The 17,421-nt window shown below is 45.4% G+C and overlaps 1 protein-coding gene across 1 annotated transcript in view; it reads left to right on the top strand.

Annotated features, from left to right (window-relative positions):
- ATP1A1 (ATPase Na+/K+ transporting subunit alpha 1) overlaps positions 1 to 17,421 on the top strand; it is a 36,190-nt gene that overhangs the window by 5,853 nt on the left and 12,916 nt on the right. The window contains exons 2-12 of the mRNA XM_049765903.1: positions 6,456 to 6,560; positions 7,784 to 7,843; positions 10,354 to 10,557; positions 11,123 to 11,236; positions 11,801 to 11,935; positions 12,016 to 12,133; positions 12,433 to 12,701; positions 13,118 to 13,316; positions 13,599 to 13,708; positions 15,997 to 16,131; positions 16,338 to 16,530. Of these exons, the coding sequence (XP_049621860.1) occupies positions 6,456 to 6,560; positions 7,784 to 7,843; positions 10,354 to 10,557; positions 11,123 to 11,236; positions 11,801 to 11,935; positions 12,016 to 12,133; positions 12,433 to 12,701; positions 13,118 to 13,316; positions 13,599 to 13,708; positions 15,997 to 16,131; positions 16,338 to 16,530 (1,642 nt within the window). The remainder of the gene's footprint in view (positions 1 to 6,455; positions 6,561 to 7,783; positions 7,844 to 10,353; positions 10,558 to 11,122; positions 11,237 to 11,800; positions 11,936 to 12,015; positions 12,134 to 12,432; positions 12,702 to 13,117; positions 13,317 to 13,598; positions 13,709 to 15,996; positions 16,132 to 16,337; positions 16,531 to 17,421) is intronic.

The raw sequence follows: 17,421 nt of genomic DNA, 5'->3' as shown, positions 1-17,421 counted from the left end.
GAAGGAAGAAGATCTTTGCATGCATTCACTGGACTGCTGGGGATAGCCCCCCACTTTGCAGTTTTTTGGGGGTTTCCCTTTTCTCTGCAGTCATGGAAGCTAGCTGGGACCATGGGATTTCATTTCTTAGCATCTTCTTACTTGACTAGCTAGGAATGATGCACCGAACCTGACTTGCTCTTGATCTGCTTTGCTTTGATATTGCGTGTCATGAGGTTTTCTTTCCATCAATGGCGTGGAGTTGGTTCTTCTCTGCTTGCTTGTAGGGCTGGCTTGACCATGGGGCCTGCTGGTGGGAGCTGTGAGGTCTTGGAGCCTCAGTGGGGCCTGGTGTTTATCTTCTTGTCTGCAGTCACAGCGGGAACCATATTGGCACCTATGGCTCCTGGCACGGTTGGGATGTTTTTGCAAACCCGGCTCCCCTTTTCCTCCCACTTGAGGGGGCCATATCTCTGTCACTGCTTTCACTCCCAGGACTCTGCCAGAGCTGCGGCTTGCCCCCTTCTACCTCTGCCTAGCAGCCATTTTGCTTTGCATCTGAGCTTCAGCTTCTGGATACCTGCTGAGGAGCAAATCATTCTTGTGCCAGTCATTTACTCCATTGTCTCTCAAACTAGCAGATCCTTTAACTCACCCCCCCCCCAAAATAAGGCCTGGCAAGATGAAAAAACTGGGGTGAGGGAGCCAGCAAACGGAATGAAGTGGCAGAAAATTTTAACCCTTCTGTGGCCTAATATAGAGGCTGAATGCCCTGTTGAAAAGTTGATGTGTGTGTGTGTGTGTGTGTGTGTGTGTGTGTGTGTGTGTGTGTGTGTGTGTGTGTTTTGCTGGGATTCATTCTCTAGGCCTCATACATGCAAGGCATACACTTAGTCATGGAGTTACATACATTTCCCAGCTTTAGAAATAGATTGTGATGGGGGCCAGAGAGATAGCACAGCAATAGGGCATTTATTTGCCTTGCAAGCAGCCTATCCAGGTTGGATGGTGGTTCAAATCCCAGCATCCCAATATGGTCCCAGGAGCCTGCCAGGAGCACAGAGCCAGGAGTAACCCCTGAGTGTCGCCAGGTGTGACGCAAAAACCAGAAAGGGAAAAAAAAAGATTGTGATCATTGGGAAAAACGTGGAGTCATTCTAATGTATATTCTTTCAAAGACATTTTAGCGTTTTTACTTAATATAGTGGGTGTATCGTGCTGCAGAGAAGGAAGACTGTATTCAGGCCTATTCTTGCAAGATAGAGGTCAAAATATAGTTCATCTGGGGCTAAGGGAAACTCAGGCAAGAAAGAGCTGGAACTATTTTCCTTGCCCCTGCTGGCCCGAGCACTGCAGCCAGGTTTGACTGCACTAAGCCGGCCTTGCCAAATGTATTGCTTTGGCTTCTGTCCACGATCATTCTTCATGTTGCAGGGGAGGTGAGAAGGACTTGGACGGCCAGTGGTCCCTCAGGGTCACCTCTGCAGAGAAAAGGGGACCTGAGTATTTCACGGAACTCCATGCCTCCCTGGGCCAGCAGTTTCAGTCTTATTAGTGCAGTGTTTTTCCATCCTCAGATTCCTGGCTAGAAAATTCCTTATATTAGCTAAACTACTTAACTGTCTGGGAGCAACCGAAGAAGTAAGGAACTGGACTTAATTATGTCTTAAATTTTCTGTGTGTACATGTGTGAGAGAGAATTTCATCCCTAATAAGATGAAATGCCCTAAATAAGTGTTGTTGTTGTTGTTTTTTTTTTAGGGGGGTTGGTTTTTTTTGGGGCCACATCTGGTGACACTCAGGGGTTTACTCCTGGTTCTGTGCTCAGAAATCACTCCTGGCTTGGGGGACCATATGGGACGCTGGGGATCGAACCCAGTTCTGTCCTGGATCAGCCGCATGCAAGGCAAATGCCCTACCGCTGCGCTATTGCTCCAGCCCCCCCTAAATAAGTTTTTAAAAGAGTTTTTATTAGTAAAGGAGGGGTGGCAGTCACTAATATTAATCAACACAGTCATGGGAACCTCTCTGCACAAGCCCTTGATGTATGTACATATATTGATAGTGATTTAGGAGTTATTAGTATGTGACCCCAGGGAGGCAGGCCAGAGATTGGTCCTCATGTCCCTGCTAAGGTGCAGTTGGTGTGGTCAGCCCCTAAGGCAGGGGTCTCAAACTCAATTTACCTGGGGGCCGCAGGAGGCAAAGTCAGGAGTAAGCCTTGAACATTGGGGGGTGTGACCCAAACAACTGAAACAAAACAAAGCAAAACAAAAAAGATTCCTCTACGGCAGGGCCACAAAATGTTGTATGGAGGGCCACAAACGGCCTGCAGACCCCTGCCCTAAGGGGTTTCTCAAGCAGCCTTGATGGAGACTAGTATGGCCATTGAAGGTCCTTGCTTTTTACCTTCCTAGACTTGACCCTGGCACTGGTGGGTTTGGGAACAAACCAACTTGGAATTTTCTTTTTTTTTTTTTTTTCCACAGTTGATGGCAGCGTTTTCCTTAAATAATCTGATTATCAAAATGCCTTTCCTGGAGTTTTTCATAGTTTTTTTTTTTTTAACTTTAGTTATTTTATGTATTGATTGACTGATTGGGTTTTGGTCCACACGCTGGCTCTACACTCAGAAATCGCCCCTGACAAGCTGGGGGACCAAATGGGATGCTGGGAATGGAACCGGGTCCCTCCTGGGTTGGCTACATGCAAGGCAAATGCCCTACTGCTGAGCTATTTCTCCAGCCCTGAATCTTTTCACGGTTAGACCAAGTGTTGCTCCATTTTAGTGATGGATAAGCAAGTTGACAGTAGAAAGTTCTAGACAGGCCCTTGGCACAGCTAGATGCCTTGGACTCACTCAATACCACAGCACCAGTTCTGTCTTATTTATGGGCAAGGAACCCTGGCTCCCAGTTACCTTTAGGCGGGCTCTTGTTACCCAACCAGGCATTGTACTTAGTTTGGGCAGGGTTCAGGGAGACCTTGCCTTAGCGGCCAGTAGGGTGAGTTCAGTGGTTAGTGCTTGCCTACAATCTACTATGAAATGTGAGAGCCACTTTCTTTGATCTCCCTCAGAGGTTCAGAGAGAGATCCCCGCCGAATTATGAAGGTCCTGTGTGTGTCTCTTTGAATGAGAGTGAGAGGATCTTGCAGTGTACCCTCTTCTAGCACCCTTCCCCTGTTCTGGGTTCAAGTGGGCCAACTGCAGTAGGTGTTGCTGTCCTCAAGGAATGGGGCCTTGTCAGCCCCATCACACTGGGTGTGTCCCTGCCCTTCTATGACCTTCCTAAATTAGAGTGGAAAAAACCCCAGAACTCAACACTCACTTGTCGCTGATGGCCCTTTCCCAAAGGGTTTCGCACCTTGAAATGCATATGTGTTAACAGCTTGTTTTGGGGGGGCAGTGTGGGTGGGCAGGGAAGAAAGCTGTGGCCTCAGTTTCCAGTGACAAAAGTCACTGGGGATTTCTTTGCCATCTCCCTGGCCATGATCTATTATTGTCCCTAAATTCCTCTTAAAGAAAGAATAAAGAGAACATTGAAATTATTTTTAGTATTGCCCCCTGTCCTGCCCTCTATGGTCCCACACTCCCACATTCCCTCTCCCTCTTATCTATCTTCTCTCTCTCTGTCTCTCCTTTGAAACTCTCTTGATAAATTGAGACTGTGAGTCCAGTAAAAGACATTATTGAACAGACAGCCTGGTGGAAACATATGGGATTCCAGGGATCAAACTAGCATCTGTCCTGGGTCAGCCTCATGCAAGGCAAACCAAACACCCTACCACTGTGCTTCCATGTGTGATTTTTAAGTTTTGTGTTTTTCCCTACTAGTAGAGGCCCCATCTAGTCTTTGTTCTGTTTTAATGCTTCATTATTGTCTATTAAAAAAAATTTTTTTGTTGAAGGTAGAAAGGAACTTCTTGGTATTATTTCCATATTTCTTTCTCAAATGGCCCCATTTTCAACTCACAAAGTATGAGTTGATACAGGGTAAGGGCAGGCCCACCTAGTGATGATTTTGGGGGCCTAAATTTCCAGCTTGCTTACCACATTGAGTACTCGGAGGCTGTGGGCAAGTCTCCCCTCTTTTATAAGTAGGGATAAAAGTTGGGAAGGTGTCCAGGGCCAAATTGCTCCAATAATTCTTTCCTCCTTCCTTCAGAGAGGAAAGTATTGAAAGTAAAAATAAAGTCTGCAGATAGGAAGGCAGAGGCACTCTAATTCTGAATTTCATGTGTTTGAATTAAATGTTATTTTAATGGTACTCAAATTACTTTAAAGGGACTTTGTGGACTTGGTTTTTTAAGAATCAATACAAAGTGGCTTCCTAAGCTTTGTAGAGGGCCCTTATCTGTGATTTATTTTTGTTTTGTTTTGGGGTTTTTTTTTTGGGTCATACTTGGTGATGCTCAGAAGTTACTCCTGGCTCTGCTCAGAAATCACTCCTGGCTGGGGGAACCATATGGGATTCCAGGGGATCAAACTAGCATCTGTCCTGGGTCAGCCTCATGCAAGGCAAACCAAATGCCTTACCACTGTGCTACCACTCCAGCTTCCCTGTGTGATTTTTAGGTTTTGTGTTTTCCTTACTAGTAGAGGCCCCATCTAGTCTTTGTTCAGTTTTAATGCTTCATTATTGTCTATTAAAACTCTAGCACCATCCAGGGCTGTCTGTACGCAAAGAGACACTTCCAAATGTCTCTGCAGCAAATGCAGAGAATGTTAAGAATGCCCATATCTTCAGACCTGCTTCATTTGGAACAGATAAGATAGACACTTATAACTCCTCCCCAGAGACTTCTGGAAGCAATTATTAGTCAGGGGACACTCTGAACTTGATCACAGAAATTGAACAATGTGACTAGTATAAATGTCTCTTCAGGTATGTCAACACCAGCTAATTTGGAGGTCAGGATTTCTCTTTAGAAGCTTAGGGCATTTTTCACATTCAAATAGTGATTGTATTTATAGTTGCCTTATTGACTGATTGAAACACACCTTGATTCTCATATACTGTTTTATTCCCAGTGCAGTACCATTTTAGCCTGGGTGTACATTCTGATTTATTTATTTATTTTGGTTTTTGGGTCACACCCAGTAGCGCTCAGAGCTTCCTCCTGGCTCTACACTCAGAAATCTCTCCTGGCAAGCTTAGGGGACCATATGGGATGCCAGGATTCGAACCACCGTCCTTCTGCATGCAGGCAAATGCCCTACCTCCATGCTGTCTCTCCGGCCCCAAGGTGCATATTCTTAATAGCTTTAGTTGCTAAAAGTTTTCTAATGAAACAAATGAATAACAGAAAAAATAAATAGTACTAAAGATAGTCCAGGGGCTAACAGGCTTGCTTTATAACAGCTGACCCAAATTTAGTTCCCAGTAGAGCCTCCCATATTGTCCCCCAAGCACTACCAGGATCCCTGAGCAGAGGCAATGTATCTTGTTATCCCATCACCCCCAGAAAATAAGTAGGGCTAGCACACCAACCTCTCTCTCTTGATCTGTCCCTTTTTAGATTGTACTTGTTAGGGGGAATATTGTTTTATTTTTCCCCAGGGGGGATTTATCTGGGGCAAAGGGTTAGTAATCTGTGGACTGAGATTTAGAGCACTGACTTTAGATTGTGTGTAGATAAACTGAAGCATTTTAAAGAAAGGGTGGAACAACCTAAATTTAAACTACAGAATCAACATCTTCTCCCAAAATTGTTCCAGTTTTCAAGAGGCGTAGGTGGATCCTGTGAATCGTGTGATAATGCCTTGGCTTTTTCTACATCCTGCTAATGTCAAAACATTTCCAGTGACTTTCTTTCGGGGGGGGGGGGGGGTTATTTTCAGGCTGTAGGTTGGGGGTGGAAACTCCTTTTTGTCTTTCACTTACAGAATTTTAGGGGATCGGGCTGATTTATTTTTTTTAAGATGTTAGTATGAGAACCTTAAAGATAGCTAGCATTGTATGTACGGCATGATTCTTTATAAAGCTAAGAATCTAAACATAGTAATAAAAATGGGAGATCTGAGCTTAGAACATATGAACGGAGTGGCCACAGTTCTTATCTCTCTGCTATGGAGAAGAAAATGGAAAATGAAGTGAGCTCATTTGCTTGAGGATGGAGGGTAGTCAGAGCCCAGGATAAATTATTTTTATCCACTCTAGTCCTGGAAAGACCATCCTTGAGTGAGAAGATGAAGGCCACAATTCAGTCAAGGCAAATGGGAAGGACTGGTTGGCAGGTATTCTGCCTCGACTTCCCCATTGGTCTCAGTGCCTGGACTTATGGACCATGCCTTGAGCTTTTGTAACAGACTATTCTGCTTTGTCCATGGCTTACACCAATATCTGAGTTTATTCAATTAATATTATTCGGATGACTTCATTATGTCTCTCTTCAACCCTACTAAAGTCCCAGAGTCTGTCAGCTTAGTTGCTGCTTGTCATTCACCGCCATCTCTTCTTCATGTTTTCCTGTAGGTCGGACGCGACAAATATGAGCCTGCAGCCGTTTCAGAGCAAGGCAACAAAAAGAAGCAGAAGAAGGATAGGGATATGGATGAATTGAAGAAAGAAGTGTCTATGGTAAGATCCTAGGAAGAAGACTGCTTTTTGTTCTCAAAATAATTATAAAAGTTTCAAAGAATTTTATTAACCTATAACTGTAAGAGTTTTGCCTTACTCTTTCCCTTTCCAGTCCTTTTAGTCAGAAACTTGATTTGTAGAAGCTGTCATTTTTTTAATTGATAAATTCTTCATTACACGAATAATTTCCTATATGAATATTCATAAGTTATCTGGCATGATTGCCATAACATACCACATTATAATTGATTATGCATCCCACATACGTAAAATAATCTCCACTTAGTTATGTGTGTTATTTTGTTTTTGTTTTTTTGTTTTTGGGTCACACCTGGCAGTGCTCAGGGGCTAATCCTGCCTCTATGCTGAGAAATCGCCTCTGGCAGGCTCAGGAGACCATATGGGATGCTGGGATTTGAACCACCATCCTCCTGCATTCAAGGCAAATGTCTTATTTCCATGCTATCTCTCCAGCCCCAGTTATGTGTGTTATATCCAACATTTTCCTTCCCAAGGTGTGAGAAATGAGAAACTCTTGACATGTATATCATTAGTCTTCTTATCCTGAACCTATAACACATGTGAACCTTATTCTAAATTTATCAAATTCCTCTTAAATTTAAACTTATAGAGGGTCTAATGACTACTCAGTGGTGTCATGAACTTGATATTATTTTCACTTGGGGAAGAAACTTTGATTTTTATAACTGGTAAAGAGGCATGGAGAGATGCATCCATGCTTGGGCATAAGCAGAGTCATAGAGAGAGAAACTCCATATTATGGATATCTTTGACCTGAACCCTCAGATCTACCTCTCCATGCCCTGGAAACTTGCACGACACGCATTTTGCCTGTCTGACATGCCTACCTGGTGTTCCTGGCTTTCTACAGTTAGTTACAGCTTTGTGGCAGGAAAAATAGCAGTAGCACCCTCCAGTGAAGTGAGGATTAATAAATTTATGAATAGATGTCCATGGGGTACATTGTAAAGAATAGAAACTTTAGCAGTGAAGACGTTTATGGGCCCTGTTGTAATTTGGGGTAGAGGTTGGAGGGGTGAGTTTTGCTCCTGGCTACATTTGGACCATCTAGTACCCAGAATTCAATGGGACTTCTGCATGCAGAGGCCATTTCCCCCTCCTTGAGGTGTTTTGTTGTTATTGAGGTTCTTTTTTGAATGTACAATGTTTAATTCTTTCACTTTGTTTCTGTTTCCCTTTAGGATGACCATAAACTCAGCCTGGATGAACTTCACCGCAAATATGGAACAGATTTGACCAGAGTACGTCGTCTTCATTTGTAACTTAACTTGCACAGCCTTCTAATTGTCCTACCAGACTGTCCTCATCTGTATGTCTCTAGGAGAGTGACTGCCACCATTCACATACCTGTTTGTTCTGTGAGGCGGCAAAGCTAAGACTTCTGTGTGCTTTTAAATTAGTTTCTGGAGCCTGAGAGATAGTGCAATGGGTAGGGCACTTGCTTTGCACATGGTTGGTTTGGGTTCAATTGCTGATCTCCCATATGGTCCTTTCAGCATGTCAGGAATGATCCTTCAGTGCAGAGCTGGGAGTAACCCCTGAGTATCCCCATGCTTGGCCCAATAACACCCCACCTCCCATCACTTTATTTCCCCTCCAACTTTGTGAAAGTAGACTTGAGAATTCTTCCATTTGGGGGCAGAGAAGAGCCTGCCATTAGAAGCAAAAGGAAGGGGCCGGGCGGTGGCGCTAGAGGTAAGGTGCCTGCCTTGCCTGCGCTAGCCTTGGACGGACCTCAGTTCGATCCCCCGGTGTCCCATATGATCCCCCAAGCCAGGAGCAACTTCTGAGCGCATAGCCAGGAGTAACCCCTGAGCGTCAACGGGTGTGGCCCAAAAACCAAAAAAAAAAAAAAAGAAGCAAAGGGAAGTGAAAATGAACTTTATCATAGGTATTTTCATTCTCTGCTTTTTGATTCCAAACTTTTCTACTTCTCTTCTATGCTTAATACATTAAGTTCTGTATTTCCACTAGCTGAGTGCCCAAGAAATGTTAGGATTTACGGACATGCTCTTTTGTTGTGTGTCAGAAACTGGTTGTTCTGTCATTTATTTGAAAAGAAATTTATCTGTATTACAGGGCTGGTGTATCCTTGTTCTCTAGGTAACATATATAACATACATAAAATACGACATTGTCACAAACTATAGAAGTAAAGTCTCAATGGAATGAGGTTGGTTATTCCTAGTCAATCCCTACAGAGTCTGAGGAATACTTGAGTTCCTCCTAAGGTGTGTCATTATTTTAGGAAGTTTATCCAGAAGATCTAAGACATGGCTTCCTGTTCTGAGCACACCACTAGAGTAGACTTTTCATTCTCACTTGTCTTTATTTATGAGTGGGCCCAGTGCCAGTTTGGAGCCCAAGGCCTCTCTATTACTCAACTCCATCCCTGGCCTTGATAAGTTGTCATCAGATTCCGCTAAGATGTATTCTTTGTGACCCTATAAGTATGTTTCTCAAGTACTATGGAGCTGCACCCTGATTTGCCAAATAGGACTAGTGGACCCCTAAAAGGGGTGGTTGTGAGATTTAAGATCATTCGAAGCATCCGGATGATCTTAAGAATGTAGAGGCCCCCTTAGCTATTTGGTGCGGTTTCTTCTGCCCAGGGTCACAACATGACCTTGAGGCAGGTTACTTACCCCTTGAGTCCTCATGTTTACTCCAATTGGAAAAACCACATGAACACAGACAATGCCAGAGGTCTGAGGCCTGCATGTTTTATTGTCTTCCTCCTCACATTGGTATGAGTGATTTTTTTCTCTGCATAATAGAAATTTTGTATTTACTGTCAGTAGATCTCGATTTCAAGGTCCCTTTCGCAAAAAGCAGGTCTTGGCACAGTCGATTTTTCCAGTAGATTCGGTTGACAGACTTATGTGAGGAAGGGAACAGCTGAGATCTTCACGTATGTGGAACTTGCTCTCTGCCAGACAAACGTTTTAATTGCTATCGAGTGTTGTTCTCTACTTACAACTTGGCTGTTAACCCAATAACCAGTGTTATTCCAACAGATTTCTCTTTTCCTCCTTGGATGTTTATAGAAGGGATTTCTCCCCCAATTTCTCCCCCGTCTCCCCCCCCCCCCCACTTCCCTGGCAAGTTTACTACACAGAAATAGCTCAGGCATTGGTTCACAAAACCAATTTTTTTTTTTAGGAAATGTTTATCTTTTAGGTAAAGATTCAATATGGTATAAATTCCTTATCCAAAAGTTAGAGGAGGCTACAGGGAATTCAAATCTGCCCTTGGATCAAGTTGTGAAGAATTTTAATCCTGGTATTGTGGGTGTCTCAAGAAACTTCAGGCTCTTCTCTCTCTATATATATCTATATAGATAGATAGATATAGATAGATAGATATCATGCATGCACATGATGGTGTTTCATCTTCAGAATGTGATAGATAGATAGATAGATAGATAGATAGATAGATAGATAGATAGATAGATAGATAGATAGATAGATAGATATCATGCATGCACATGATGGTGTTTCATCTTCAGAATGTGATAGATAGATAGATAGATAGATAGATAGATAGATAGATAGATAGATAGATAGATATAGATAGATATAGATATATATCATGCATGCACATGATGGCATTTCATCTTCAGAATGTGCCAGAACTTTCCTTGACCCAGGAACTTTCATGTCCTTCTCAAGTTCTTGGTCTCGTTGGTGGGTGTGTTCATGCGTGGGAGGAAGGATTGCAGGTTTTCTCACTTCCATCCTTCTCTCCTCAGGGCTTATCCACTGCTCGAGCTGCTGAAATTCTGGCCCGCGATGGTCCCAACGCCCTCACCCCCCCTCCCACCACTCCTGAGTGGATCAAATTCTGCAGGCAGCTGTTTGGGGGCTTCTCCATGCTGCTGTGGATCGGGGCGATTCTTTGTTTCTTAGCTTACAGCATCCAAGCTGCCACAGAAGAGGAACCTCAAAATGATAATGTGAGTTCAGCCATGGGGGAGAAGTTTCTAATCAAGTTTTATTTGTGGCCCAGGAGATAGCACAGTGGATAGGGTGTTTGCCTTACATGCAGCTATTCCTGGCATCCCATGTGATCTGCCTATGATACCACCATGAGAAATGTTTACTGAGCACAGAGCCTAGAGTAAGCCCAATCTGTGGCATCAAAAATAGGGGCCGGAGTGATAACACAGTGGTAGGGCATTTGCCTTGCATACAGCTGACCCAGGACGAACTTGGTTCGATTCCCGCAATCCTATGTGGTCCCCCAAGCCAGAAGCGATTTCTGAGTGCAGAGTAAAGAGTAACTCCAGAGTGTCACCGGGTGTGGCCCCAAACCCAAAATAAATAAATAAATAAATAAATAAATAAATATTAAAGAGCAGTTTTATTTACTAAGTCAGGGACATTTCCAAATATCTGTGGAAACCTTCCTGACTCTCCTGGACAAGGCCTGCAAGTTCTGTTTCTTAAGGCCGGATTGCATTGTTTTGACGGTGTTTTATGGCACCTCTGATCCTTACATGTGTGTTCTCTCTCTTTCAGCTGTATCTTGGTGTGGTGCTTTCAGCTGTTGTCATCATCACTGGATGCTTCTCGTACTACCAAGAAGCTAAAAGCTCAAAGATCATGGAATCCTTCAAGAACATGGTCCCTCAGGTATTCGCAGTTCTGTCCTTCCCCATTGGGTGACATGGTAGTCCCAAGAACGTGATCTGTTGGTGTTAAGATTTCTAAGTCTTCAAGGAGAGACTTGAAAAATCTGTCCATGGGGCCAGAGAGATAGTACAGTGGTAGGGATTTGCTTCTATGTGGCCAACCCTGCAGGGATCCAGTTAGATTCCTGGCATCCCATGTGGTCTCCCAGCCCGCCAGGGACAATTTCTTGAGTGCAGGGCCAGGAGTAACCCCTGAGCACTGCCATTTGTGGCCCAACAATCAATCAATAAATAAAAAGAAAAAAGAAAAGTCTGTTCACTAGAGAGGAAGAGATACTCAATTCCCAAGCCAGTGACCTTAGAACCAAGCGAGAACCCTGGGAACAAGAGGCCAGCTCTAAAAATGGTGGTGGGGCAAGCTTTTGTAACTTCCATGAATGTAGAAAAATGATCTGTGATCATTTAGAGTCATGGGTCCCTTTTGCGATCAGATGGTTGGTATTTGAGGGTATGTAGCTTGCTGATATTTTATGGTGTAAATATAAATACATTTTCCCTCCCAAAGCAAGCACTTGTAATCCGAAACGGTGAGAAAATGAGCATCAATGCTGAAGAAGTGGTTGTTGGGGATCTGGTGGAAGTGAAAGGCGGCGACCGAATCCCCGCGGATCTGCGAATCATCTCAGCCAACGGCTGCAAGGTAAGCACGGCCCAGCCTGGGTTCGAGCACCCGAGTCGCCCCTGAAAAGACTATGCTCATGTGATGCTTCTCATGGACAGGTGGATAACTCCTCCCTCACCGGTGAATCAGAGCCCCAGACCAGGTCTCCGGATTTCACCCATGAAAATCCCCTGGAGACCAGGAACATTGCCTTCTTTTCAACTAACTGTGTTGAAGGTAACCAACCGGTGGAAACATTGAGCATGACACAGTACATGTGTGTGCATCAGAGATGTGGATTCTTGGGGCCTGAGTGGTGGCGCAAGCGGTAGGGCATTGGCCTTGCACGCGCTAACCTAGGACAGACTGTGGTTCGATTCCCTGGCATGCGTCCCATATGACCCCCCCAAGCCAGGAGCAATTTCTGAGCGCATAGCCAGGAGTAACCCCTGGGTGTGCCTCCCCAGCCCCTCAAAAAAGACATGTTTGGTCTCTCTTTGTTGGTTTGCAACACTGCCCTTCCCCTCTTCTTCCAGGCACGGCTCGTGGTATTGTGGTCTATACTGGGGATCGCACTGTGATGGGGAGGATCGCTACCCTGGCCTCTGGCCTGGAGGGGGGCCAGACTCCCATTGCTGCCGAAATCGAGCATTTCATTCATCTCATCACCGGCGTGGCCGTGTTTCTGGGGGTGTCTTTCTTCATCCTCTCTCTGATCCTGGAGTACACCTGGCTCGAAGCTGTCATCTTCCTCATCGGTATCATTGTCGCCAACGTGCCCGAAGGGTTGCTGGCCACTGTCACGGTGAGAGGCCAGGAGGCAGCACGGTGTGATGGAAAGGAGAATTTAAGAGTGGGGACTTGGGGTGTCCATGCCCAGGGAGATAGCACAGCGGTAGGGCGTTGGCCTTGCATGCTGCCAACCTGGGAGGGACCAGGTTTGATTCCCAGCATCCCATATGGTCCCCCAGCCTGCCAGGGGCAATTTCTGAGTGCAGAGCCAGGAGTGATCCCTGAGCACCACTGGGTATTTAAAAAAAATGGGAACAAAGAGAGTAGGGATATGGAATATGGCAGGGTCTAATTTAAGTGGAGGATTGGGGAGGCTTCCTCCTCCTAGCCAGTTTTCTTCCATTTGGGGGATCTAGCTAGAATTCCTGTAGAGTGCATTTCAACTTGTAGGTGTTTGATGCCGTCTTGGTTCTCCCCCACTGTCTCTAGGTGTGCCTGACGCTCACTGCCAAACGCATGGCTCGGAAAAACTGCTTGGTGAAGAACTTGGAAGCTGTGGAGACTCTGGGATCCACCTCTACCATCTGCTCCGATAAAACTGGAACTCTCACTCAGAACCGAATGACCGTCGCCCACATGTGGTTTGACAACCAGATCCACGAAGCTGACACGACAGAGAACCAGAGCGGTAAGGCCAGTGGCTGGCCCACACCTGAACACCTTGCATATTCACTGGCAGGCTTGGGAGGAAAGGCTGGGGAAAGGACACACATTTTAGAGTATTTTGGGGGTGGGCAGGAGTCAGTCAAAGGCTTGTCTCCCTGTTAATGAGATCCCAGAAGATCTAAGCCTGACAGGTAGGTCCCATATCCTGGGGAAGTGATGAACAGATAGGCTGTCAAATTTTTATGGCTCTAACAAAGTTAGGACGTCACTGTTCTTGTTCTGTTTTTCTGTGGCCCATTGGCAGGTGTCTCCTTCGACAAGACTTCTGTTACCTGGATGGCTCTGTCCAGAATCGCAGGTCTTTGCAACCGGGCGGTATTTCAGGCAAACCAGGAAAATCTCCCTATTCTGAAGGTATGTATGCTTCAGACTTCCAGTTAGTCATCAGGCGACCTTTCTGGCCACACAGGACCACATACATTATATTCTCCTTGTAGAGGCTGGAAAGGAAGGGCAAATAGTAAGATCTACATGTTGGAGGAAGTGAAAGGCAATCTTCACTAGAGAAAGAATTATCGTTGATAAAGTCAAACAAAGAAAATGAAGAGCAGTAATTATATCAAAAGTTGTTTCTAGGGGCCAGAGTGGTAGCGCAGCGGTAGGGAGTTTGCTTCGCACGCCCTAACCTAGGACGGACCGTGGTTCGATCCCCCGTCGTCCCATATGGTCCCACAAGCCAGGAGCAATTTCTGAGCGCATAGCCAGGAGTAACCTCTGAGCATCACCAGGTGTGGCCCAAAAAAACAAACAAAAAGGAAAAAAAGTAGTTTCTATCTGTTTTCATAGCACTTAATCTCGTAGACTATTTTTGTGGTTCAAATAATCACATGTTGGAATATAGTAGATTCCAGCAAGTTCTTTAAGCCATGTGTTTTCTTAAAAATTGAACAGCTATTTATTTATTTATTTTTGGTTTGGGGCCACACCCAGTAGTGCTCAGGGGTTACTCCTGGCTATCTGCTCAGAAATAGCTCCTGGCAGGCGCGGGGGACCCTATGGGACACCGGGATTCGAACCAACCACCTTTGGTCCTGGATCGGCTGCTTGCGAGGCAAACGCCGCTGTGCTATCTCTCTGGGCTGAACAGCTATTTATTTGTCTTATCTTAATTGTTTTTAACTTGCTTGTTTGTAATTCTAATATGAAGAGGCAGGATCCTTTTTCTGTTAAGGAGACTTTTCTTGGCATTAAATGGATGTTGATCAGAGGAGGAGTTGTTTGTCTTGGGAGAAAAATATGAGATGCCCGCTTCAGTGTTTTTCCTTTTCTCAGAGTGGCTTTCAGCACTGGGGCTCAGGTATTGAATCTTTCCTGATTTAAGAGCCCCAGAAGGCCTAGTGAGACAGCTCAAGGAATTAAGTGCATGTTTGCAGCTGGGGGCCCAGGTTTGGTCCCCAGCATCATGTAGACCCCTGAACATTGCCAGGAGTGCTCCCTAAGATAACCCCAAGCCTACTCCTACACAAGTAAATAAAAGCCCCAGGAAGGGGTAGTGTGGGATTTATTTAAGCATCTCAGGGGTTGAGCCCATGTTCATAACATGATTGGAGCAACAACAAACAAAACATAAACAGTCACCCGCCTTTAAATAGCTGGGCACTTAGTCAGAAATAACGCCTGCTTGTGTTTCTCACCAGATGAGAACGCTTTTTGCTTTTTGACTAAACATTCCATCATTTATAAGCAGACATGGATTTCATCTGCATTTATTGGAGCGAGGCCTTTCAGACCCCAGATAGTTTTGCCCAGTTGAATTATGCATAGAATATCAAATCGGGTTACTTTGGCTCATATCAGTTTGCCTCCAATCCTAGAAACCAAAAGCATTATTTTGTTTGTTTGTTTGTTTGTTTTTCAGCCACACCCATTTGATGCTCAGGGGTTACTCCTGGCTAAGCGCTCAGGAATTGCCCCTGGCTTGGGGGGGACCATATGGGACGCCTGGGGATCGAACCGCAGTCTTTCCTTGGCTAGCGCTTGCAAGGCAGACACCTTACCTCTAGCGCCACCTCACCAGCACCAAAAGCATTTTTAAAAACAATTTAAGAGCACACTACGAGTTTACCTGCTTAGTGCAGAATTCTAAGCAGAAATAAGTGGTGAGGGGCCAGAGAAATAGCACAGCGGTAGGGCCTTTGCCTTGCATTCGACCAACCCAGGACAGACCCGGGTTTGAATCCCAGCATCCCATATGGTTTCTTGAATTTGCCAGGGAGGGGGGGGGTGATTTCTAAGCGAGAGCCAGGAGTAACCCTTGAACGCCAACCTTTCTGAGTGCCGAGCCAGGAGTAACCCCTGAGCACCAACCGGGTGTGGGCCCAAAACAAAACAAAACAAAAAAGTGGTGAGAGAAAGTGTTAACTTGGAGATTTTCTTTTTCTGAATAGGCCAGGAATAAAAACTAAAACAACCCAAGTTTGCCTAGAAGGATATGCTTAGCATATGTCAACTCAAAGGCAATTGTTACCTTTATGACACCTTAGAGCAGAAGCTGATTGGGGGTGAAGGGCTGCTTAGAGGCCCAAGAGGCGGTGTTTGGGAACTGAGAATAGCCCTAGGTCTGGCTCTAGGTGTCACCTCTGTGCTTCAGGGGCACGCCGGGGAAGACGGGCAGATAACTAACATTTGGGGGCTCTCTGCAGCGTGCTGTCGCCGGAGATGCCTCCGAATCTGCACTCCTGAAGTGCATCGAGGTTTGCTGTGGCTCTGTGAAGGAGATGCGGGAAAGATATGCCAAGATCGTGGAGATCCCCTTCAATTCCACCAACAAGTACCAGGTGGGGTACAAGTGGGCCTGGCTCAGGGGTCAGGGAGGGGGGAGAGTTCATCTCTCGGACTTTTCCCCCACAAAAGTTCTACATTTTTATCCAAAAATCACTGTGCTTAGACATGAGCTGAGTAAAGGAAGCCAATTCTGAAGCTTTATTTCCAGGGGATCACCTGCCCTCCCACCAGGGGCTGACATCCCAACCCTCTCTTCCAGTTGTCCATTCACAAGAACCCCAACACAAACGAGCCCCGGCATCTGCTGGTGATGAAAGGTGCCCCAGAAAGGATCCTGGACCGCTGTAGTTCCATCCTTCTGCACGGCAAAGAGCAGCCCCTGGATGAAGAGCTCAAGGACGCCTTCCAGAATGCCTACCTGGAACTGGGTGGCCTCGGGGAGAGAGTGCTAGGTAAATGGACTTGCCAGCTAGGTGACTAGGGTGTTTGCCTTGCACGCCCTAACCTAGGATAGATCTCGGTTTGATTCCCCGGTGTCCTATATGGTCCCCCAAGCCAGGAGCAATTTCTGAGCTCATAGCCAGGAGTAATCCCTGAGCATCACCGGGTGCGACCCAAAAAGCAAAAAAAGCAAGGCCTCCTCGTTAGTCTCTCTTGCTCCTTTATTTGCTTCCTGTTGCTGTGAAAACAATAAGTGCTGGGGGAAAGGCCAGCATGTCTCGCTGGAAGCTGCAGGCCCCTGCTGGCTTGCTTCTGACTCATTCTTCGAACTCAGCTTTCCCGCTGTTCACTTGTTTGCTCGAAGGAAAGATGGGGGAAGAAGTAAGTTTGTTGGTGAGCTTGCATTGCTCTGTGATAGGAATTTAATGACATGAAAATTCATTACTGGAGCAGTTGGAACAAAGGCATTTCCTGACTGCCAGAATGGTGGTGCATTTGTGGGATCACATCAGTGATCTGCACAGTAAATTGTGGGTCTGGATGCCCCCCTTTTTTTTTCTCTCAGCCATTGGTGATTAGAAACCCATTTTTCCCCATTGCATAATCTTATGACATGACATTAATAATATATGCAGGAAAAAAATACCAGTTTTCCTTCTCATTCCCTTTAGCTTGGGAAACTTAGAACCGGATTCCTAACGCATGGTCCCTCTTCTAACTTGAGGTGGCTGTTTGGGCCTACGCCGTGTCTTTGTTTTTCCAGCTCTGTCACCCCGAGTGGGAGCTGTTTCTCTTCTTGCAACTCAACAATGGCACTTTGTCCTTGTACGTTGTCTCCTTCATAGAAGCTTGAAGGAAACAGTTGGCCATCATATGAGTTTTGTATAAACACATTACTGGAT

The sequence above is a fragment of the Suncus etruscus genome, chromosome 19 (assembly GCF_024139225.1).
Source record: "Suncus etruscus isolate mSunEtr1 chromosome 19, mSunEtr1.pri.cur, whole genome shotgun sequence".
Classification (NCBI taxonomy): domain Eukaryota; kingdom Metazoa; phylum Chordata; class Mammalia; order Eulipotyphla; family Soricidae; genus Suncus; species Suncus etruscus.
This window is presented reverse-complemented; position numbering and strand designations above follow the sequence as displayed.